We start from the raw sequence: 24549 nt of genomic DNA on the forward strand, positions 1-24549 counted from the left end.
TTGAAGGGCCAGACCTGGGGAAGGAGGAAGCACGGTAGGAAGCTGGGCCCGGGGAGGGTAGTACAGGTTCTATGTGTGTTTGCTCAGCATGCTGACCAGGGTGTAAAATTTTGCTTAGGAATCTGTCAGTGTGTGGGTATTGTGGCTTCGCATAAAAGAACAGAGGAATTACTAGCTGGGGCTGGAAAAAATAAGCAAAACTAGAGGAGAACCTGTACCACAGTCAGTTTAGAAACAAAATGAAGTCACAACTGATGCAGTGGTTTGTTGCTTCTTCCCAGCTAATCAAATGTGAGATGGGTCAAAAACTCAGCTCTTTCTTTGTTCTTCTTCTGTGTAGGTCACTGGCAGTGCTTTCTTCCTGCTCCTTTTCCCTCCTTCCCTTCATGTCTGCCTCCCTTTTTTTCCTCTTCTTTCTTCCTCTCTCAATTTCCTTGCCTTCCTTTTTCCTCTTCTTCCTCTTTCCTCTTCTCATTTCTTCACCCCCTCCATCCTTTCAATAATTATTATTCCCACCCCATGCATGTGGAAGTCACAGAGGGAAACATGAGTTAAACCCTGACCTGGTCCTCACACGGAACTGAGATGAGAGTCCCAGACAAGACGACGTGGTCACAATTACACAAGCAAGGCCTTTCTCAGAGCAAGTAGCCCCCTATCATCCTAATTGTGGTTGTAATTAGAAAAATAGAAGAAATGTGCAAGAATGAATGTTGAGGAATATTTCTGCTTTTTTAAAAAAAGTTTTTTTTCTTAAGACTTAAGTTTCCTCAACTATTGAATTAAGGAATCTTGTCATTTTTTGCAAGGGATGTTGATGGTAATCGGATTCACTTGTCAGATTTATCATGGAAAATTTCTTGTGCCTCTCTCAGAAGCTGCAGCTTGCCAAGAGAGCACTTCAAGCCCTAGTTCATCTGCTAATGCACTGTCAGTGGGCTGAGGAAGGTTCAGTGCCAACAATTCATGAGTCCTTTTACAAGCTAGGACTACCACATCATTTCAGTGTGGAATATAGTGCTATGTGCATGCTCTTTCATGTGACAGTTATGACTCCTTTAGCTTCTTTGGCTTATTCTGTCTTAATTCTCCCCTCCACAGCAACGAAGGACACATCTTTCTGACTAGAACATAATTTATATAATATGAGAAAATCAAGTGAAACTCTAAACTTGTTTCAGCTTTAAAAGCTGATTGCTGTGAGTTGTAAATAGATGCTTAGTGGAGTGATGAACCAAAACATGTTTTCCTTTGACTTGCTGCTTGCAACTCCAAGCTTCCAGACTTTTGGAAACATAACACTTTGGTTGCTGGTAAAAACAGAAGGATGAAACTGAATTCTTTTTAGAAAGAATCAGAAACATAGGAATCAAATTATAAAAAAAACAAAAACACTTTTTTAAATGCCACATTTAAGATCACCACTTGAGACCAGTTTGGGAACCAGTTACTTTTCTAAGAGGAGATTCTCAGATTTCCTTACTACATTCTTCCTGTAGAAAGCTGTTTCAACTTAGATAGATAGATAGATAATATGTATATGTAATATAGATTATATGTATTTAACTATATGTAACAATATTAATTAGTAAGAAATTAATTAAATAATATTTGGAAGAAGAATCTGAGTATGTTTTTAATTGATGCTGATGAGTCTCCATTGAGATTTGGTCATTTTGCAAATTATTTTATATTCACTTGTGAATACAAATTTTCAAGCTTGATGCCAATTATTTGTGCATACTTGGGTGATTTTTGTGTTAGAGTGTTATGATTGAGCTTCACAAGAGGTTTAATTAACAAACATCGTGGGAAGAAAAGCTTTTCATGCCTTGGTTTAAATGAATTTAAAATAAATAGCACTGTGAAATGACTAGGATGGGAGAGTGCTGTAATGAATCATACCAAATGGGGAGACATGGATTGCAGGGAACATGGGACAGTAACATGTTTCTTGGTGTCATTTTCACCCTTAGTTTGTTTGAGAAAAATGAATAGTAATTGATGTCAGAGAGCATTTTCTTTTCTTACAGAAAATGTCTTGATTGGGTTTGTCTTGCTCTCTGTTCCATATTTAATTTCCAAGAAAATAGTCTCAGGTTTGAAATGGCTTGATTATGGTAATTTGAACCTTATTTCCTTCCTGATCCCATCGTTTAAATACTATCCTCTATTTGAAGTCCTAAAAAATAAAGAAGTCATAAGTAACTCCATAGATGAAGTCATTTACTTTTAGTCAGTTCTCGATGTTTCCTAATGTTCCCTCTCTACCTAGTTGCTTTTTTTAATAATACAGTTTGTGCTTTGTTTTCTAGTAGAAATTTAAAATGCTGAATATATTTCATTGTTTATGTTTTGCCTTTAAAATTGGTGAAATGAACCAGGTACCAGTGGCTTATGCCTGTAAACCTAGCTACTCAGGAGGCTGAGATGTGAGGATCAGGGTTTCCAGTCCTGGCAGGAAAAGTTATGAGACTCTTATCTCCAATAAACTATTCAGAAAAAGCTTTAAGTGGCAGTGTGGCTCAAGTGGTAGAGCACTAGCCTTGAGCACAGAGAGGCTCAGGGACAGTGCCCAGGCTTTGAGTTCAAACCCCATGATTGGCAAAAAAAAAAGGTGATGGCTCTACCAGAAAACTAATTATTAATATCTAGAAAAGTAGAAGCTGTGGGACCATGTCACATAGCATGTGTGTGTGTAATCTCATAAATTCTACATCTAATGATTACATTATTAATCACTTCACATGAGCCCCACTTCTCAACATTATGGTAGGTTCAGTTTCCATCTTCTCAATACTATTAACTTACAACTAAGAGGATGAAACTCAGAAGCCATGTTTGAACCATAGCGAAGGGTAACTGTGGTCATCCTTTTCATAGGCCTGTAGAAGTATTTTATTCTAAATTCTTTATGGTTCTAAACCAGCCTAAAATTGATATTCTTTAATCTTAGTTTTACCTGAGAATACGCACCATGAATATTTATAGTGGCTCCAAGTGGTAAGGTTTAAGTTGTTGAGATTCTTTCAGATAAGAGCTGGGTAAGGGGATGCACATTATACTCCCGGCTACACACAGAAGAAGATAAAGTAGGAGTACTGGGCTTAAGATTAGTTCTGAACAAAAGCATTAAGCGCTGTTTAAAAAGAAATGAAAGCAAAAAGTGTTAGATGTGTGTCTCAGGTGGTAGAGCCCTCAGTAACTGTGGGGCTCTGAGTTCAAATCCCAGTACCACAAAAAGATAAAAGAGAAAAGTCTGAATCGTGGACCTAGAATATCAAAAAGGCACTTACATGTTTCTAAGCCAGTCTCTACAAAAAATAAAAATAACAATCAAGTATCAGGTGTTCCAGGCATCCTATATTTGGAAAGGGAGGCAGCATATAAACTGTCTGGAAGTAATTTCCAGCATTGTACATTTCTTTCCTCCATTTTTTACCTATCTCAGATTTCTATCTGGAAACTAAATTATGTTGAATGGAGGGCAGACCTGCAGAGTTCTATGGTAGCGTAACCTAAGGCTGGGTAGAATTTCGTAGTCATGTCCATTTACTTGAAATATCTGCTCTCATTTTTTAAAAAGAAAGAAAAAAAGAACCTGGAAGGAACCATGACTCTTTAGAGTACTAAATAATCACTAAAAGAGAAATACTTTATAAAGGACAAGATTAAGACCTCACAACATAACTTGATTTAAAATTGTGTGACTTGATGGGACCAATACTGGAACAAATTTGTGTAATCATTTTTTGTAATTTCTTTTATTCTCCTCTGTTTGTCATCCCTCTGTAGAAGACTGTCATTGTCAAGAGTAGTTTATAAGCCTCTGGCAGTTAGAAAAAATCAGACTTGCAATTCCAATAGAGAAACTTGGCCACTTAACTCTGTATATTCGGGTGATCTTTACATGGCCGCTGGTGCTTACTTTGTATTTCAGAGGCTTTTGCCTCTCAGGACTGATGCTGACAGTGATCATTAAAGTGATCATAAGCCTGTCGCTTATTTTTCACTCAGTTTGAATTCGTGGCAGTGGTACATTTGAATTGCTTGATTGGCAGATGTGTTGGTGGAGAGAAGGGGAAGTAATTGTCAATTTACAATGCAATAACAGAACATTCTACTGGGGTGTGTGTGTGTGTGTGTGCATATGTGTGTGTGTGTGTGTGTGTGTGTGTGTGTGTATGTGTAGGTCTGTATTCTTATATTGTTGGCAGTACTAGTGTTTGAATTCTACCATTTGAACCACACCCCCAGCACTGCTTTTGCTTTCATTTTGGCAATGTAGTCTTCCCAGGCAGGTTTCAAACTGCAAATCTCTGGATTTTGGTTTTACAGGCTTAAGCCTGGCTGAATGTGTTCTCTTTATAGGAGAAAGAGGAGTTTTTAACATCCTTTCTTGTTTGTTGTTGTTGTTGTTTAACGAAAATATAGTACATCAGTAGTGTACATACACTGGTTTTAGAGTCTTTTTTGCTTCTAATAGTCCCAGAAATAATAGTCAAATTTGGTTTATGGGTGTTTAAAAACCTTTCCCATAAGTTTTAGGTTTTCAAAAGAGAATTTGTTGAAATCTGATCAATGAAGCATCATTTGTTGTCTTGGTGTCATCTGTAGGATGAATACAAGCCAGAGAAAGCCTTGTCTGAGGAGGACTTGAAGAACGCTGTGAGTGTGCACCACGCCCTGGCTTCCAAGGCCACCGACTATGAGAAGAAGCCCAATGTGTTTAAGCTCAAAACTGCCGACTGGAGGGTCCTGCTCTTCCAAACCCAGTATGTTTGTTGGTATACTTCTTTTTCCTTTTTCTTAAATGTTAATTTGATTAACACTCTGTTAGTAATAGAATCAGACTCTGTAGGGACATTTTTAAAAATTGAAGACAAGTCATTAACTTGTTACACTTTAGAAATCACTATACAAAGATTATTATAAGAAGTAGACTCCTTGGGCTCAAGGATGTTGTCTGATATAAAACAGCTGTGTTTTTCTAGAACTGGCTGTCCTTATCAATAAAATATGAATGCTTTAGTAGACAAATACTCTCACAAAATGAGTAAAACAGGCCTGGGTTCAGATTACCCTTGCCTAGCTCTTTCTCCTAGCATGTAATTTTCCAACCTGGTCAAACCAGTTCTGACCGCTCTGGTGGTGAAAATGTTTATTTCAGAGGGGTCTGGTAACAGTTAAATGAGATAATACGTGAAGCACCTCCCACAATGTCTGGAAGGTAGAAGCTCTTTAGTAAGTGTAAATTTTTATCTTACTCTCATTTCTCTCTGAGCTCTGATAGTCTATGATTATTCTAGAAACAAAAGATGAAATCACATTGTCTAGTAAGAGGTCTGGAGACTGATCTCAGATTAGACAGAACATTTCACAGGAGGAATTCTGGACTTGTAAAGAGCTTTGAATTTTCGCTAGGAAACTACTTGAGCATGATTGGACCTCACCTCTGAATCACCCACAGCACTGCACTTTTGAAGTGACCCCAAGTGACAGTGAATTTAAAATTTGATATTAAAGTGATGAATTCAGATATCTTTCTGCTTGGTAATCAAAACAATGGAGGTGAAAAAATGATGGCCAGGCACTGGTGGCTCACACCTGTAATCCTAGCTACTCAGGAGCCTGAGATCTGAGAATCAGGATCACAGTCCAAAGCCAGTCCAGGCAGGAAAGTCCACGAGACTCTCATCACCAGTCAGCCACCAAAAAACAGTAAGTAGAGCCGTGGCTGAAAGGGGTCAAGCACTTGCCTTGAGCAAATAAGCTCATCAACAATGCCCTGAGTTCAAAACCTATGACCACCACCACCAACAACAACAAAAGACAAAATCTTCCACTCTGGAAATTTACAGATACTTTGAAGGTATGAATTTGCTGACATGAGGTGATATAAGCAAACAAGTTACTGTGGAGTAGGGGTGAGCATGGGGTAGAATAGGTAACCCTCAAAGGGACACACTGCCAGATGCATGATTGCAGCTATTAGTCAAAGTCTTTTAGATTATACTATCCCCTAATATTTTCAAATTTTAAAATACCTGATATAATACCTAGAGAGATGTAACTACTTTAGTTAGAACTAGTGAAAAAGGCAGTCAGGAAATAACTGAGCTGGAGAAATGAAACTAAGAGGCCCCTAGGTGCAGTGAGGAGCTGGTGTCTTGTGGTATCAGGGTAGTAAGGTTTAGATTAGGCTGATATTTTTCACCTCTTGTTTAGTAACCATATGTATGGTAGATCATCTTTTCTAGTTTGTGACTATTTAAACACTCATTTTATGAAATTATGAAATGGGTTGGGGGATATAATTACACATCAAAGTATGACCATGCCATCAGATGATTTCCATATCAGGCTTTGTATTTTTTCTAACAGTTTTGTACTTTATATAAAGCATAACGAAAACTTACCTACTTCTGTGCTTTTTGTAAATTTCCAAATTTACTACATCCACTTTTGGAACATTTCCATCATTCCAGAAGATTCCCTTGTTTTGCCATCAGTTCAAACTAGGCCCCCACTGTCTACTTTCTGTCTCTTTAGCATTGCTTTCTATGAACCTCTTATATAAGTGGAATCACACAGAACATGCTTTTTTTGTTCCTGGCTTCTTTGATTTATTTTATTGGAGAATACAATTTGATTGTGTGGGTATAAAATTTTTTTATCCATTTGCTAATTGATAGACTGCCCAGTTGTTTCCCCCTTTTTGATTTTTAGAAATAAAGATGTCTTATAGCCATACAGATCTTTGTGTGCTTACAAGCCTTTTTTTCTTTCTGGGTATTTCTTTAAGAATTGCTAGGTTGTAGACTAATCTAGAGTTAATTTTTGAAGAAGCCATCAAATTGTTTTCTATAGTGAGCATATTTTTTTATAATCCCTGTATCCATGCATTCCTCAGCTAGGTTCCAGCATAAAATTAGTTGGTTAAAAGAAATGAATTGATTTTTGACCTAGCCTAGTATTGAACAGAAAAAGGTTTAATAAATATGCTTCTCTTTTTTACCCATTTTAGCCTAGGAAGCTGATCCCAATCTTACACTATGATCAGCATGGATTGTAGACCTTGTACTGTTTCAGTGATTACAATTGAGAATTCTCTGGAGAAGCTTTCTTATGGGTTTTAATCAGTAATAAGAAGTAGGCAAAGGGTGATGCACTTGTATATGTAAATACTCTAATATGACTATGTCTTTCTTTCCCAGGAGTCCTGAGGAGATGCAAGGATGGATAAACAAAATTAATTGTACTGCAGCAGTATTTTCTGCACCACCATTTCCAGCAGCCATTGGGTCTCAAAAGAAGTTCAGCCGCCCACTTCTGCCTGCCACTACAACGAAATTATCTCAGGTAACTCACTGTGACAGACTTTTCACTTGGAAAAAAATATAATCTTAATAATATTTATAATTTTATTCAGGAGTACATAATATCTTGAGGGCAGATGGGATCCTTTGTCCAGTTAGGGCTATTGTACAGTAGGGTAGTGCAATGTACTGGGCTTATGTTTACTCGTGTAATTTTTGACTAGCCAATGTTGGGTTATAGCCTAGCTTCCTAGCAAGGTTTTCTTCCATCTGCTCATTAGTTAATTTTACTTATCATTGACTATATTTGGTGCTAGCTGTATAAAAATATTTTCAATATTCATTGGTCACAGTGCGGTAGATAGGGCCTTCTTCTATACTCAGAGTAGAACTGAATGGAACATTTGGATTTGTGGGTTTGGGGAAGTGTTGTGGGGCTGGGAATCAAACCCACAGCCTTACCCATTCTAGATAAGTTCTCTATCACTGAGCTATGTCACCAGCAACATTCTCCATTCTAGGCTAATCAAAGGTAAATTAAACCAGGCATATTTACATATTTACTTTTTATTGTTATTATGAAAGTAATATACAGAGGAGTTACAATTACGTAAGTCTCCCCTGCCCTCGCTTTCTCCCAGTTTTTCCCTCCTGACCCCCCTCACAAGTTGTATAGTTTTTTTCTACAGAGAGTCTAGTGAGTATCACCGCTGCATTTGTACACTCTTTGTCCCACCATATCTGTGCTCCCCAAAACAGATAAACTTACATACAAGACAGAAGGTACAGAAATCAAAAAGCAGTGACAAGGAGAAAATAAAACAATAAAAAACAACAAAAAACTTGTGTTTCCATTTCTTGGAGTTCATTTTAATACATATCATTTTATATGTTCATATGTCCATAGCTATTTAGCCTTTATGATCCTCTCCTAAGAATATCCTTCGTCTCACTGAGTAAATGTCTAGAGTCCTGTATAATTTTTCATGTCCTTTACCATTCATTATATTTCCTTAAAGATTTATAGATGCATTCTAGTTATAACAAATGAGGGAAATCATACAACCTGTGTTTCTATGGGTCTGGCTTACTTTGCTTAATATAATTTTTTTCCAGGTCTTTCTATATCTTTACAAATTGTACTTCAGTCTTTCTAATGGAAACATAAAATTCTATTGTATATATATATATATATATATATATATATATATATATATATCACATTTTTTTGATGTGTTCATCCACTTAAGGGCATCTGGGTTGACTTTATTATCTTGACTATGGTAAAGAATGCTGCAATGAACATGGTTGTGTTGGTAGCTCTAGTGTGGCCTTGTTTGTGGTCTATTGGATAAATGCCCAGATGTAGATTTTCTGGGGCAAAAAAGAAACTCTCTGATTAGTCTTTTGAAGAACTTCCATACTGCTTTCCAGAGTGGTTGAACAAGTTTCTATTCCTACCAACAATATAGTAGTGTTCCTTTTTGGCCACATTCCTGCCAGCATCTGGTGTTGTTAGTTTTCTTGACAATGGCCATTCTAACCGGAGCAAGGTAGAATCTCAATATTATTTTGATTTGCATTTCTTTTATGGCCAGAGATGTTGAACATTTTTTCATGTGTCTATTGGTCATTCATAACTGCTTTTTTAATTGTCCAGCTCTTCTTTCTTAAAACCATGTTTTGCCATATTCCTGTCCTATTTAGAGATGTTTTATTGCAGTACTAATCTTAAACCTGTCTACCCCACTACCATTGCCCCACGAGGCTACCCTCTTATTTCTTACAATAGAAATAGCAGAATCTTGCTGATCACCCAGGTTTTGAGGGTTCAAATCATTTAAGCCTGTCAGTCATGTTGCAGGCTTTTGGGTGCTCTAATGTCTCCCAGTGTCTTCAAGGTGTAGTTTTTAGCAAGATAGTAATGCAATCAAAATTGTTCTTTAAAAATTATTCTCACAACAATGTGATAAAAGTGAGAGAAGTCACCACCAGGAGAAAGGCCTTCAATAATCAGAGCAGAATAAGTTAGCTGTAGCAGAAAGGCATAGATAAAAGTATTTGAGCACACAGAATATATAGCTCCAGTGTCTTTTTGAAATGGGAAGAAGAGCTGTTACCTAGAGTCAGACAGCTGGGAACTGATGAGATATAGGGAAACTCATCTCACCATCTCTTGCTTTCCTTAGATGGGTGTTTCAGAGTCTTACCTTCCTATCTCCAAATATTGTGGTGTCCAGTGTTCAAACACAGACTAAGACGTTTTTAAGTTACTTCGTTAAAAATTAACCAAACATGGAGAATGTTGTGTTAAGATAAATACGGAAAGGTGGAAAAGAAAAAGATGTTCTCGCCTGGTGAGAGCAGTTTGGGTTAGAATTGTGGGAATAGAAACATGTTAGTTCCTTGACTACAGAATGGAAAGGAGTGAGGAATGAGTCTTACTATAAGTTATGAGTAGTAGGAAGAGAGTTGACATGGTTTCCTATTTTCTTCATGCTGATTTGTATTAATATTTTGGATCCTTGCTATGTTACATTACTATTGCCATGAAATTTAGTTATATATTAACTAAAAAACTTAGCAGTAGAAAGGACCAATCTATTTCAGCTTACAGGGAAGAATGGCATTTATTTTTCAAAGGTAATAAATAGAATTGGACATTGCCAGATGTCCTGTGGGGTCAGATCCACCCCTACTGTTGAGACCCACTGCTTTTAACCCAGGATCTCTCTTCTGGATCTCTCAGACTGACCATCTTTCGTTTCTCCACCAACCTACAACCTGCCCATGACTCTCCTAAATACCAGAACCTCTTGGGCAATTTCCATTTATAAACTATTACAGCAATATGAGTGCCCTGCTGAGGAAAAAAGATAAACAATGTGAAGAGAAAATTAAATATTCAATTAAAAGATTGTTTGGTACTTTTAAGACACATTGTTTGTCACCCTGTCCTTTGTGAGCTTTGCTTTAATTTATTCTTGTCTTCTCTCCAAAGCTTATTAGCCTCAATTATTAAAATTGATCATTGTCAGTGTGGCATGGTTCTTCCTGAACAGCTCTGCTGTGTAGGAGTCACCTTTTCTACTTGTTTTTCATGACAGTGTTGTCAGAGCACATTTGTCTTCTGTTGTGGGTGAAGATACTACGTTGAAATTCAACTTGTTTTCTCCCTTCTAGTAGAGCTCTCCAAATGTAGAATTTCATGGTTGGCCCCCTTTAGGATCTATTCAGGGTCTGCTTTTATAACCACCAAGAAAACTATTTTCAGGCTTGAATATGCATAAGGATTATCCTAGGACTTGTGCAACATGCCTCATTCACAGCTCCACCAAGGGGTTTAGATCCAGTCTGTACCAAGAGTTCCTTATAAGCCAGGTGAGTGGCCCAGAGCTGGAGCCGGTCATTCGTAGACACACTATACAGCATTCTCTGCTCTCTCAAGCCTTTCCATGCTTCTCTACTTACTTTTACCTCATGGGGTCAGTCCTCATGTTCAGTTCTCAGTCCTTTGAATTCCAGCCATTCTCTTGCAGAAGTTTGAGTGAATGGATAATCAGTAAATAATAAATGCTGAACATTGCAATGAGTCCAGCTATATAGTGATCAGAGGGAAGTTAGGTGCCTGCTTCTCGCATTAATGTAGGCCCAGCCAGTAGTGTCAAGGGCAGAGGAAGAGCAGCATTGGGAGGGCGGCATTCAGAAGAAGTCATTCTTGGGATTGACTCCTTCATGGGCCAAAACCACACCCTACCCCACCTCCACTCTACTGTGTCCTGCACATTCTACCCCAAAGTTCCGTCACTTTATCTCATCAATTTCCTTCACATTCTGCTCTTGCTCCTGCTCCTTACTCTAGCTTTTTGTCATGCTTACCTAGATTCATTTTCTAATATTTTGTTCATTTTCTTCATCAATATTAAATATTTGAGTAGATATCCTCCAATATTTTGTAAATAAAATATACTATGTCTTACTGTCAACCCAAATAGTAATATTTCATAGTTCTTAGAGTTTAAAAACTTTCTCAGTGCCTAAGGAATAACCCCCTCTCCCCCCAAAAATACCTTAGAACTTTTAGGCACAATTATAGGATATGAGAATTTTTGTAGAACAGGTATATATGTATGTATGTATATTTTAATCAGCTTCTCTTTGTTTAGCTTTATCTATATATTTTGTGCTATAAAGATGAAATTTATAGTCAAGATTTTGGATAATTTGTACGGGAAAAAGAATAATAAGCTGTATACAATTTTAGGAATACAAGAGAATTCATACATCTTTGTTTCAAGTATGTTTTTCAAACTACTGCAGGAAAGTGACTTATGCTAATGGATTTCTCCTGACACGGAATCAGTTGTTCATGGTCCTGTTGCCCAGTACTTGTATTAATGCTGTTGTGATGATAATCAATGGGTACATTTTAACTCAGGGAAAACCGGAAGTCAGTGGAATTGAAGTGCAAAATCTCTGCTACTTGGAGAAAAGAAACAGCTGTATTTTGCTCTTTTTAGAATAATACCTGATAGATTTCATGTATTATTTCCAAAGGGAAAACATGATATGAAGACAAATACATTGTGATGGGTAGACAGTTGACTAGCAGCATTGCTGAGTGAGCATGAATTGGTGAAGTAACTTACATGGCTCTAAGGCTAGGAGCATAATTGCTCACCTGGTGACATGCCTGTTAAGAGTTTCTCTCAAGATACGTGTATTCCCAAACTGATACGTCTGTACCATTCCTTAAAGATAATTTAAAAAAGGGAGAGAGTCTTGGTCCCAACTGGGTGACAGTTTAGCTAATAGAAGGCTCTGAAGCCATTTAGTATTTGTGGTAAGGGGCCTGATTATGGAGGCTGGTCTCAGTGGCCTTCCTAGGAAAGCATGAAGAAGCAATGGCTGCATCTATTGGTCAGAATGGTGTAGCAGCAGAGCCGCAGGACTTTTGATGGATTAAAGTCATTCCCCATAAGGGATTCTTGAAAATCTGCTACTTTGTTTATCAATTCCCTTTGTGCACTCTGAGTGGCTTAGTCATTTCCTACAGGAGGAACAGCTGAAGTCTCATGAAAGCAAACTGAAGCAGATTACCACAGAGCTGGCTGAGCACCGCTCATATCCTCCTGACAAGAAGGTCAAAGCCAAGGATGTGGATGAATACAAGCTGAAAGATCACTATCTGGAGTTTGAGGTAGGTGAACCTAAATGTGAATAAACACTTACCCTGTCATTTGTCCGTGGGGGCAGTGGGGGCAGCTTTTAACTATTACTGTCATGGTAGAGAGCTTGCCTTGACCCTGATTCTAATTTTGGACTTCCTAACGTAGCTGGTCTTGGTGGCCCCTCAATTTGTGATTCTATTTAAGTGTCAAATAAGGATCAAAGAATGATGGCCAATTTGTTCACTTTTTAAAAGCAAACAGACAACCTGGTTGGAATAGTGTGTGAAGTTACAAGAAAAGAACAGTGGGGCACTGCCATAGTGGACAGCTTCTTTCCATGTCTGTGTGTCTCTTCCAGCAGAGTTGGAAACAAAAAAATAAATAGAAAGCTAGGTACCAGTGGCTTATGCCAATAATCCTAGCTAGATCTGAGATCTGAGGATTATGGTTCAAAGTCAGCCCTTGGGACAGGAAAGTCTATGAGACATTTGTCTCTAATGAATCACACACACAAAAAAGTGGAGGTGTGGCTCAAATGGTAGAGTGCTAGCCTTGAGCAAAAAAAGCTGAGGCATAGTGCCTAGGACTTGAGTTCAAGCCTCAGGATCAGCACATATACTTGTATAAAAAAGTAGGAGACTAGATATTGGGGATCATACCTGTAGTCCTAGCTACTCAGGAGGCTGAGATATGAAGATCAAGGTTCAAAGTCAGCCTGGGCAGAAAAACCCCTGAGACTCTTTATCTCTGGTTAACCAGCAAAAGTCAGAAGTGGAGGTGTGGCTCAGGTTGTAGCACACTAGCCTGACATAAAAACTAAGGGACAACACTGAGGTCCTGAGTTTAAGCTCTGGTATTGGCAAAAATAAATAAATAAACAAACAGCATTTTCTCCTGTCTGCAGTCCTGCTATTACTCAGTGCCAAGCATTTTCCTTGCTGCTACTCACTGTCCTTCGAAAGGAATTGAGAAATTAATTTGGGGCCCATTTCTCCTGGAGAGCACGTGTGGTTATTGGCAAGAGCGATGTGGATCCTTGCACTGTGATATGGAAAGACAGAACATTTAGAAGCCATCTAAAAGAATTGTATTTCCAAATGTTTCCTTTGGCAAATTTTGTCCAAGATAGTGTCAGGGTGCTCCAACTCTCCCCCTTAGCCATCACCTTTAAAGTGTCTTTGTAAAAAGGGATGCATGTAATCCAACACAGAATCAATTTTCAGCTTTTCAGGTATAATTTTCTGTTGGTTGTGCTGAACCTCTACAGCTGTGTTTATCCACTGAGGCTCTAGTCCATTCCATCCCCCTCCGTCTCCTTCCTTTCCATGTCGCTCTCCTGCTTCTTCCTCACACTTCAAACTGGCATTATCATTGCTTGAGCAGTGACTCATGGCTGTCTGTTCCTGACTGTGGTGCTTATTTTCTTCTCTGCTTAGTCCTATCTTTCTCATCTCATACTTGAACCTGACAGTTGTATCCGCTCTCTCTTCTCCCTCATTTCATCCTCCATCCTTTTCCAATTATTTTTCTGAAGCTCAACCCAGATAGTGGCAATGTTATACTCAACAGCTGCCCGGGGGTGCCCTCAGGGAGCACCACCACTTCCCTTCAGAGAGGATTTCCTTTCCATAACACTGGTCTTTCCTGTGTCAGCCTCTATGTACTGAAGTTCCATGCCTGCAAATGTGTCCCCCCCCCCAACACATTTTTATCTTTTTCTTCATCTGCTTTCTTCTGCCTGGAATGCTTTCCTACCATCTGCATTTCTGCGAGTCCTTATACTTTTAAAGTACAGCCCAAATCCTTGCTCTGAAAAGCTTGCCCTAGACCTACCACTGAAGTTCCTCTGCTTCAGAACTCGCCATAATTTGCATTATTAGTAGTTGTGTTCCTCTGTTCTTGTGTCTGCAGTGAAGTCTGCATTCCTCTGTTCAGGACTGTGGGCTCCAATCGTGCAGGGCCTCAAGCCTCAAGTTCACTTCCTGTTTGTGCTCTCTGCTCATCTCTCAAATTGAGAAGGATTCCATAGAAGCCTTAATAAATCAAACTAAATAAAACTTCCTCGGTTGTAAAATTTTTATCACCAAATGTGGAGTCTAAACGTAAAAGATGGCATGTTTACTGCAGATCTATAAACTATTTTTCTCCATAGTCAAGCAAGTGCTTGCTGTGGTTGGATGAAGATACCAGGAGATTTGTTCCTTTTGATAATGGCAAAAGTTTATTAGCAAAATCTATAGGCGACTTACCAGCAGAACACTTGAAAAATATATATTAAAAAGGAAACGGGGAGCAACAACAACAACAAAAAAAGCGTAAGCAGCTCATCTTTCCCCAGCGTGTTCATTCTTGGGAAATGGGAGTTCTCAAGAAGCAATCATTATTCTTCACACTCTAGACTAGCTTTAAGCCAGAAGCCCATTTTGTTTCACACATTCTAATTAAATTTCCCAACACCTCAGTCCCCGCTTCCAGCACTCAGCACCTAGCTTTGAGCCCTTGACTTGGAAGGGGAGGAGACAGTCCTCAGAAGGTGGGATGACTGCAAGGTCAATGCAGGATGATCTCTGGGGAGTACATGCCCTGCCCAGGGATCTCGTATGGCCTTCCTTTCCTGAAAAGGTAGTGCGGCAAAAACCAGTATTTTCTCATTCTCTTGACATGAAGCTGGATCAGCTCTGGGGAATTAAATCTTGCTTTCATCAAATTGTCTCCTCGAGGAGCACAAAGTTTGCATTCCAGACCCCTTGACTCATTAAAGTCAGACACATGCTAATACATCAAATGTGTGGGATTAACCTGTGTCTTCTAGGAAGGTAGAAAACAACCTCACTTTGTAGGCATATCATCCAAAAAGGTTTATGTAGAAAGAATGCTTTTGAAAAGTGAATCATTGTTTTTCACTAACTTAAATGAAAATTGAAGCCATGTTTACTATAGTCTGTGGAGCTATGGGTTTAGCCACCAGAATTCATCTGCTGGGAGAGCTTACAGTGGCCCTTGCTTAGCATCTTTTGCTTTATAATAACATTTTCTGAGCAAGTTGCTTCTCCCTCTGGATATATACTAAATAGATAGTTCTTGACTAATGTATATCATTCATAGCTCTCTCTCTCTCTCTCTCTCTCTCTCTCTCTCTTTCTCTCTCTCTCTCTCTCTTTCTCTCAAGATCCTAGAATATTGATCATAGAATATGTACTTGGTATATATTTGTTGAGTGATTTAGTAAAATTTTATCATTTTGTATAAAAGATAGCATCAGTGGAAGTAGTTCTCTGAGAAAACCCAGTAGCCAGGGCCAGAAGCTCCTCTGAGAGCAAGTCTGGTAGGCAGGTGAGACAGGCAGTCGCCAGTCCCATCTGCTTTCTCTGATAAGAAATTGCAACCAGTGGTGATGTCTCTCACCTGTTCTTTGTTAGATCATCATGCACATGCCTCCTTTGGTTTCAGATCAATTCTATTAATCTTTACCAGTCTTGGTAAGGAAAAGCACTTTTCTTCTGGCTGGATATCAAGCTGTTAGTGATAACATGGGAATATTCCTGTGTTTATGAGTCAGTTCAAACATTCCTTCCTGGTGAGCCAGGTTCTCAACTCCTGTGCTTAAGAAATCACCATATCCTCATTCCAAGTAAATAGTAGAAATTCCGGTAGACTTACGGTCAGAGTTTTTTGTTGTTGTTTTTTTTTTCTGTTAATCATGTTAGTCTGTTAAAAAAGGATTCATTTTTTACTTATAGGAGCAAAATTCATGCACACTTCTCTCTCTGAGTATTGATTAGCGATGCAAAGGAGTTTGGTTTGCTTGGGGTTTATTTTTACTTAATTGATCAAAATAAATAACAAAATTAACTCCTTGTGAAAGATTTGTTAAACCTGATAGTTCCATAGTGAAACACTCAGTTATTTTCTAATTTCTTAAAATAAACATTCATCATCTGTGAGGCCGAGACAATAGAATTTCAAAATCAACTTCAGCCAGGGCTACCAGCAACTTCCAGGCTGAGTTATATTTTTCCAGATTCAGTATTGAAACAATGTAAAACCAAACCAAACCATGACTGGGGCTTGAGCTATTGAGAGATTTACTGAAGAGGGATTATGCAAGGTCAGATTGATTGAAGGCTCCCAAGGGTCATTGTAGCTCCAGCTGAACCATGGTGGCCAATGTAACTCATAGCAGACCAAAGGTCAACCTGTTCTCTCGGGCCAGCTGAATTTGTAGACGATGAATTCATTTGGGAAGAACAAGCTATCTTCTTCCCACTACTCCCACTGTGTCACATTCAATAACTTTCTGCATTTGTGATAGTGGTCTGGTCCCTAGAGTTTGCAAACCCTTTTATAGAGACTGCAGCCAGAGTGTAGGTTTTGAGTACCACTTTTGAATGTGGGCTTTAAATTGATTATTTTGGTGTGGTTTGAATGTGTCACATACAGGTCATGTCTCAGAAACAATCCTCAGTGCAAGTATTGGAAATGTGTTCAGTCCTCTTTTGCCCTTTCTTGCCTCCTGACTTCCACTATAGGATGAAACAGCATGAAGTTTCACAATTTTCCATTATTTTCAACATACTCAGTCTCAGATAATTTGCTTTTGCCACTTAAAACAGAGCAAGACAGATAATCAGTGCAAAGATATTGGAAAGACTTCTCTAACAAATAGCTGAAAATGCGGAAGTGGGTTGTGAGAGATGCTGAAACAGTTTTGAAGTGAGTGCTACCGAAGCCTTTACTTCAGGGGTTAGGGGTATGAAAAATATGCAGAGTTACAACAGTCTCTAGTCACAGGTTGCCCATTAGCTCAGCCTTTATTTCTGAGGAGTTCCAGACAAGTTAGCCTTCACCACTGAAGGGGAACCGGTGTGGGGGGCGGTGGTCTGGAGAGCGGTCTCCTTAACTTTTGACTATTAAAAAAAAAAGATGATAAGAAGATGGCATTGCTTTTATCTATGAATTCTTCTTTCCTGGAGCCCAAGATGGTTGTAAAGTGACTGCAGTGGATAATAGTGCAGATCAAAGGGCACAGGCACAAAGATGGGGAACTTTTAGCTAATTCAAATGCCCAACTAAAGCATCTTAAGTTGCCTCTTACACAGGTACAACTGAAAAGGGTACAAATCAGAAACCTTGGCAGTGTGGACACAGTGCTCACCCTGCGAGCACATGGAATACAACAGCTATTGAGTCATGACTTTCTCCACCTAGATTTTAATTAATGTTTCAGATAGCTGGGAGGCTTAGGCAGAGCCTTGCCACAGGGAAGATGCCATCACAGAGAGTCCTACTAAGGCAAAGGCTACTAAAACCTCAGGGCAAGGCTACCCTCAAGTCCAAGGGACTATAGTTATCAGGAGCAATGCCAGCTGGGAGAATGGCTAGCATGACACTCCATCATGACTGGAAGCTAGCTGCCCCCTGGACTCAGCCCAAGAAAGCTATTGTTCTGAGTTCCTGGGGGACCTTAGAGGCCAGGCTTCTACTCAGCCTGCCCAGGATACTCATAATCATTAAGATAAACAATCTACGCTTTCTACTAGTTGTTAGTGATAATGTGAAGTTGGTTACATGTAGCAAATTCTCTTCTGACTTTCAACAAACAAACATTGGGTTTGTTAGGACATAACCCCGTATGAGGAGCATACATACACTGTAAGACAAACACGAATTTGGGAGGCTAGGGATGGGATGTTGTCATCTGAATGTGCCCTCCCAAGTTCATGTGTTGAAAACTTAATTTTCAAAACAGCTATGTTGGGAGGTGGACCATAGTGCAAGTTAATTAGGTCAAGGAAGCTTTGCTGTCACAACTGAGTCATTGCCATTATCTCAGGAATAAGTGATTTTCCCCAATAGTACATTTATCATAGAAGTGAGCTTGCCCACTCTTGCTCACTCCTGCCCTTTCTTGACCTTATACCTTCTGCTATGGTCACACCACCGGGAAGCCCTTGGCCTCCAGAACCATGATCCAGATAAATTTTTGTTCTTTAAAACTTACCTGAACTCGAGTATTCACAAAACAGGTGAAAACATACTCCCTCATGGTGAGAATGAGAGCTACTTCCAAGTTTATATGTTCACAAGTTCCAATCCAGGAAGTAAGAGTTCAGATTCTTCATGATGTTCTCTAAAGCCCTTTGACTTAAAGGGCTAGAATTCAGCTTCTTGTCCACTCCTGGATTATGCCCCATTGTAGCATATGCTCATAGCTGAAGACACTGAGGACCCACACCAGCCATGTGGTCGAGAAATTTGATGTTAGAAACAACAAATGTCCATTACAAGAAGACAGAAAAAAAATATCCTAGAGAATATTTTAAATCCAAAAATCTGGGACATTCTTAACACAAGATTCATCTTTCTCTGAATTTCTAGTTTTTATTGGTGATTTCTTCTGATTGCTTTTCAATGAGTAAATTTTAGAAAAAAATATATTACATATTGTCATTAGGGAAACCTACAACAGCTCATAGTTAGAAACACACGTAATATAAATTTCAAGTTGTGAACTTTTGATTTTTATTTTGTTGAATAGTGATTGACTGGGAACTTAGAGCTCTTTGTAAGCAAATTCTGGTCTCTCTTTGTCAACATTAGATTCTTCTTACATTAAGGATCTTATAGACTACCTTTCCTTTCACTGGAGCAAGGGAAGACATATCAGCACTCTGCCAGCTGCCCAAGGAAAACCCACCTTCTGAAGTAAAATTATTATCAGTTATTAAGTTATAAGTGGCCTTGAATATAAAAGTACAAAAATAAGAGTTATTTCCATTTTTCTTCCTGGTGAAAGCCAGGGAGAAATCCATTAGCATACTTAAAGAGGATTGGTAGCAATAATGTCAGTGTCGTAACTAGTTCTCACCTGGAAATGTCTAGCTGTTACAGACAGCATCATGAAAGGGGTTACATGTTTACATCTAAGAAACCAAAATAGCACAGGTTAATAGGATTCCTGGGGAAATTTGAATTTCCTTTCTTTAGTGGATGCTAAGTCTTATGAGTCAATATCTAGAGACCTAAGATCAGAATCGTCTAGATGCTTATTCCAGTTAATAATAGAAACATAATTCTTACATTGTCATTTGGAATTTCATTTTGTGTTGCATGATGAAAGAGGACTAAAATGCTCTGCATTATAATCTGTAAATGATTATAGAGGCCTTTGAAGGGAAGAGAAAGCCTGCCAACAGGATTCTTTGAGCCACATTTTAAGTAGATGATTGCTAAGAGCAGGGGCCATACCTGAGAGAAGGCAGGATAGGCAGCTAAGTATGTTACTGGAAATGACTTTCCCTATGTTCCTCTTTTATCAGCTGTTTTATATGCTTAAAATATCTATACTGGGGCGGGTCATACTTTCAGCTATGTTAATATGTGAAGGAAAATGACAAAAAAGTTCAAAGATAGCCGGGCGCTGGTGGCTCACACCTGTAATCCTAGCTACTGAGGAGGCTGAGATCTGAGGATCACAGTTCAAAGCCAGCCTGGGCAATTAACCAATTAGAAAACCAGAAGTGGTGCTGTGGCTCAAGCAGTAGAGCACTCACCTTGAGCTGAAGAGCGCAGGGATAGCACCCAGAGTTTAAGCCCCATGACCGACCAAAAAAAAAAGTTCAAAGATAAAAACATAAAATTAGAAAAGAGTAAAAGAAAGTAACAGTAAGTAAACTTAGGAAAGAACGGGAGCCAGAGGCCACTTTATTCTTAACAGTGATATATTTGGCACACAGCTGTCCTTTCTGTGCCCCAGTTTTCCAGTTGAGAAATGAGATGGGATTAGGTGAACCATCAGAGTTTCTGTTTCTGAGGAGCCTGTCACTCCCATCACCGCGCTTATTAGACTAACTCTCAGAGATCCCTAAGAGCATTAAGCACAGAACACGCACACTGCAATTTAGAGACATCAGGGGACATAGGTAGCGCTGCTACCTCATAAACTCAATTATTAATTTCAAATTTAAAAAAGAAAAAAGGCAAGTAGAAGAAAGGTTTGTTTGAGGGTTTTGAAAATAAAGCAAATGCAAGAATAAAAGCAAAAGAACTTGATAAATAAAATCAGAAATGAAAGAGGATACATGACAACTGAGAAAACAGAAACATAGAACATCAAAGCAGATTACTGTGATCAATTAGATGCCATTAAGCTAGTTAACCTCAAGGGGTAGATTAATTCTTAGATACATTCCACCTAGGCAAACCAGATTATGAGGAAAATAAAAAATCTGAAGAGACCTTTTGTAAGGGAAAATAATGAATGAATAGTAATCAGTCACCCATTCAAATGAAAAGACCTGGGGCCTCATGGCTTCATGGTTACCATATTGAACACTCAGAAGATTACAAAAACTCTTCCAGAGGTTTTGCAGATAGTTGAAGAAGTTAATATTGTTTGATAAAGAGGCAGACATGAGCAGTCTAAGGAAAAACACTGCAGGTGTTTTGATGTGTCTTTGATGAACACCAATTCAGAAATGCTCAGCCAAATATGAACAAATGGATTCAATAGCATGTTAAAAAGGATCATTCACCATAACTATATGGAGTTTATTTCTAGGATTCAAGCCTGGTCCAGCATTTGCAAATCAATAAATATGATATCATGCTTTTAACAGAATTAAGTACAAAATGTGATTTTATATATATATATATATACATACATATATATATATATATATATACATACATACATATATATATATATATATATCAAACATTAAAAAGAAAAGCTCAAGAATGTACAGAGAACATGTAAATCGGAAGGATGTGTCATGTTCATAGATCAGAATAATTTACCACTTGGGTGTGTATATGACCCAAAATAAACTACATTATTCAATCCCTATCACAATACCACTGCCATTGTTCACAGAGACCAGTAGAAAGTCCCACAATTTATACAGGATCAGAAAAGACCCTGAATAGCCAATATAAAAAGCTGGAGATGTTGTACTTCCTGATTTCAAAATATACACTGTAAGCTTGATGGTATCTGTCTCTAGTCCCAGGTACTTATAAAGCTCATGTCGGAGAATGTTTGAGCCTAGGATTTTAATGCCATCTGGGCAATGAAATGAGGCTAGGCCTCAGAAAGAAAAAGAAAATGCATGTACATGTGCACACGTGTACAAGTTTGTCCTCATGTATGCATGTGTGTATTGACAATAGATAGTGCTGGGTTGGGGATGTAGCTCAGTGTAGAACTTCTGTCTAATGTGCATTAAGCCTTAGATTTGATCCCCAACACATTGTGCGTGCACACACATATACAATATTACACTGACAGAACAACAAACATATAACCAGTGGAAAGTACAAATATATGGTCAACTAATCTTCAACCAAAGCACCAAGAACACACAACAGGGAAAGGATAGTCTGTTCAGTAGATTAGATAGTGCTTGGAAAGCAGGAATTCCATATATCAAAAGAAAAAATGGATTTTTAGCCTACATGCATGTAAAAATCAACTCCAAATGTATTACAGACTTAAAAGACTAGGTCTGAATGTTGAAAGCTTACAGAAGAAAATACCTCATGATACTGGCCATGACTCTTTTTTTCTTAATGTGACACCAAAATCATAGGCAAAGAAAGCAAAAAGAAATAGAACTACACAAAATTTAAAAGTTTCTGCACAACAAACTATCTTCAAAATGAAAATACTACTCACAGAATTTGAGAAGAAACTTGCAAATCACGTATTGCATTAAGAGGTAATATACAGTGTATACAGGAATATACAGAGTATGCAGGAATTTCACATACACACACACACACACACACACACACACACAAATAACACAAAATGAACAAAGAACTTCAATAGACATTTCCCAAAGATTACCTACAAATGTTCAACAGGAATGTCAAATGATACCCAACATCACCAGGGAAATGCAGATGAGAACCAGAATGAGAGCTCTTATCAAATGGCCAGAGGGAAACAAGTTTTGATGAAAACACAAAGAAAAAGAATCCTAATACCTTGAAAGTAAATTGGTACCATCATTATAAGGAGAAAAAAAAAATACTTAGTGGACAAAACCAAAGCCAGTCTCCATGTCCACTTGGCCCAAATTGATATAGGCCCCTTGGCATGTTTACATTTTTTTCTAGCTTCTTTTCTAGACCAAATTCCATGGCAGCTCCTGGGCAAAGTAGGGACCATGTAGAATGGAGACAGGGGAAGCTCTCAAAACACTTTTTATAATCACAGCCTTTTTTGTCTGTATTAGAAACAAGCTTTTGACTTCTGTTTATACCACCCCATAAAAGTAATGCTTAATTTTTTAAAACTAAAAATTATTCACAAAGTTTATTTAGAGAGCAATACAGAAGAAATGGAATTTGAAAGGAAAAGTGTAGAGAGCTGCGTGCAGCCGCACCTGGAAGATGGCACCGGCTTCCGCCCTCCGCCTTCCCGATGGCGAGCGCTCTCTGTGGTAAACAACTCCTTATATGGCTAAGGCAAAGAATCTGGCTTGCTTCCGCGCACCTGAACCTATTGGTGGTTCCCACGTGGCGTATCAGGGTTGGCTACCCAGCGGGTACTTAAGACTGTGGGGCATTCTCCCCGGGGTTGGGGTCAGAAGATTGCTCAAAGGTCCTGAATAAACTGCAGAGAGAAGAGTTCGGTGTCGTGTCTTCCTTGCTGGTGGAGGCAGTAGCAACGCAAAGACTGCAGAAAAGGACAGAGGTCACACTTGCCTGGGTTTTTCTTTTTTTTAATTTTAATTTTTATTTTTTGTGAACATACTGTACAGAGGGGTTACAATTACATGGGCAAGATAATGAGTACATTTCTTATCAAGCATTGCAGCCTCCTCCTTTGTTTACCTTTCACATTCCTTCCCAGCCTTCCCCGGCCACCCCCCCCCAACCCCTCCCCCCCCCCCCCCCCCCCCCCCCCCAAAGTTGTAAAGTTCGTTTTTGACATGACAACTTGTACTTCTCATAGTTGCATTGGGTCCACCTGTATCCTTAAACAACTTTTGCCTGGGTTTTTCTAGAAAGCCTTGAGTACAAACTGTATACACTAAAAATCTGAGGCTTGCCGTGCGTGTGTGTGTGTGTGTGTGTGTTGCATGCATGCGCATGTATATGTGCAGTTGGTTACTTCTACCTAATATGGGAGTAGCATAGGAGGAATACTTTTTGAAAACAGTAAGTCCCAATAGAGTTTTTATATAACAACTCTTGAATGTTGCTTCTCTCTTAGTTAGCAGGCAGAAGTAGCTAGCAGGTAGAAGTGGGTGAGCTAGGTGATCAAGAGAAAGTACCTCTCAATTCTGTCACCAGTGTTTTGTTTTGTTTTTTTGTCGGTCATGGGGCTTGAACTCTGGGCTTGGGCACTATCCCTGCGCTCTTCAGCTCAAGGCAAGCACTCTACCATTTGACCCATAGCACCACTTCTGGTTTTCTGGTGGTTAATTGGAGATAAGTGTCGCACAGACTTTTCTGCCCAGGCTGGCTTTGAACTGTGATCCTCAGATCTCAGCCTCCTCAGTAACTAGGATTACAGGCGTGAGCCACCAGTGCCTGGCTGTCACCAGTCTTTTTAATGAAGAATGGAGATAGTCTGTATGCAAATAAGCAGTTATTTCAGAAGCTCCTTGTTTTGTTTGTTTTGGACTTATGATTATTTCCTTCTTTCCCATTGTAAAAGTCTAAGAGCAAAAGACATGTTGCTGTGTACATGATATTATTGGTTTTCTATTCATTCTGTCTAAAGATGACCTTTTACCCTCGCTGTATGAGGAAACAAAATGTCAGGGAAAATGTATTCAGGATTTTATTGCTGGAGAAAGAGATGCTGAATGCAAATAGGAGTAGTAAGTTAAAAATCACAGCACATTTTATTTTTATTTAGCTTGTTACTTTTATGTTTCTGTATCAGAGGTCAAAGGGAGATATGATTCTAATAAATGAAATATGAAATGGTATTCAGAGCTCAATGGGGAAGAAACTGTGGAGTGGCATGTCAGCTTACATGGGGATGTGATTAATCTTCTCCTCCAAGAATATCAATAGCTGTGACTTTTTCAGCAAGCAAT

General features: G+C 38.8%; 1 protein-coding gene across 2 annotated transcripts in view; it reads left to right on the top strand.

Moving 5' to 3' along the window:
- Positions 1 to 24549, top strand: part of Psd3 (pleckstrin and Sec7 domain containing 3) — a 171555-nt gene that overhangs the window by 142253 nt on the left and 4753 nt on the right. For both annotated transcript variants that reach the window (XM_013024908.1, XM_013024916.1), the window contains 3 exons: positions 4618 to 4775; positions 7218 to 7362; positions 12376 to 12519. In XM_013024908.1, the coding sequence (XP_012880362.1) occupies positions 4618 to 4775; positions 7218 to 7362; positions 12376 to 12519 (447 nt within the window). The remainder of the gene's footprint in view (positions 1 to 4617; positions 4776 to 7217; positions 7363 to 12375; positions 12520 to 24549) is intronic.

This window comes from Dipodomys ordii, unplaced genomic scaffold (genome assembly GCF_000151885.1).
Source record: "Dipodomys ordii isolate 6190 unplaced genomic scaffold, Dord_2.0 Scaffold4, whole genome shotgun sequence".
In the NCBI taxonomy this organism is placed as follows: domain Eukaryota; kingdom Metazoa; phylum Chordata; class Mammalia; order Rodentia; family Heteromyidae; genus Dipodomys; species Dipodomys ordii.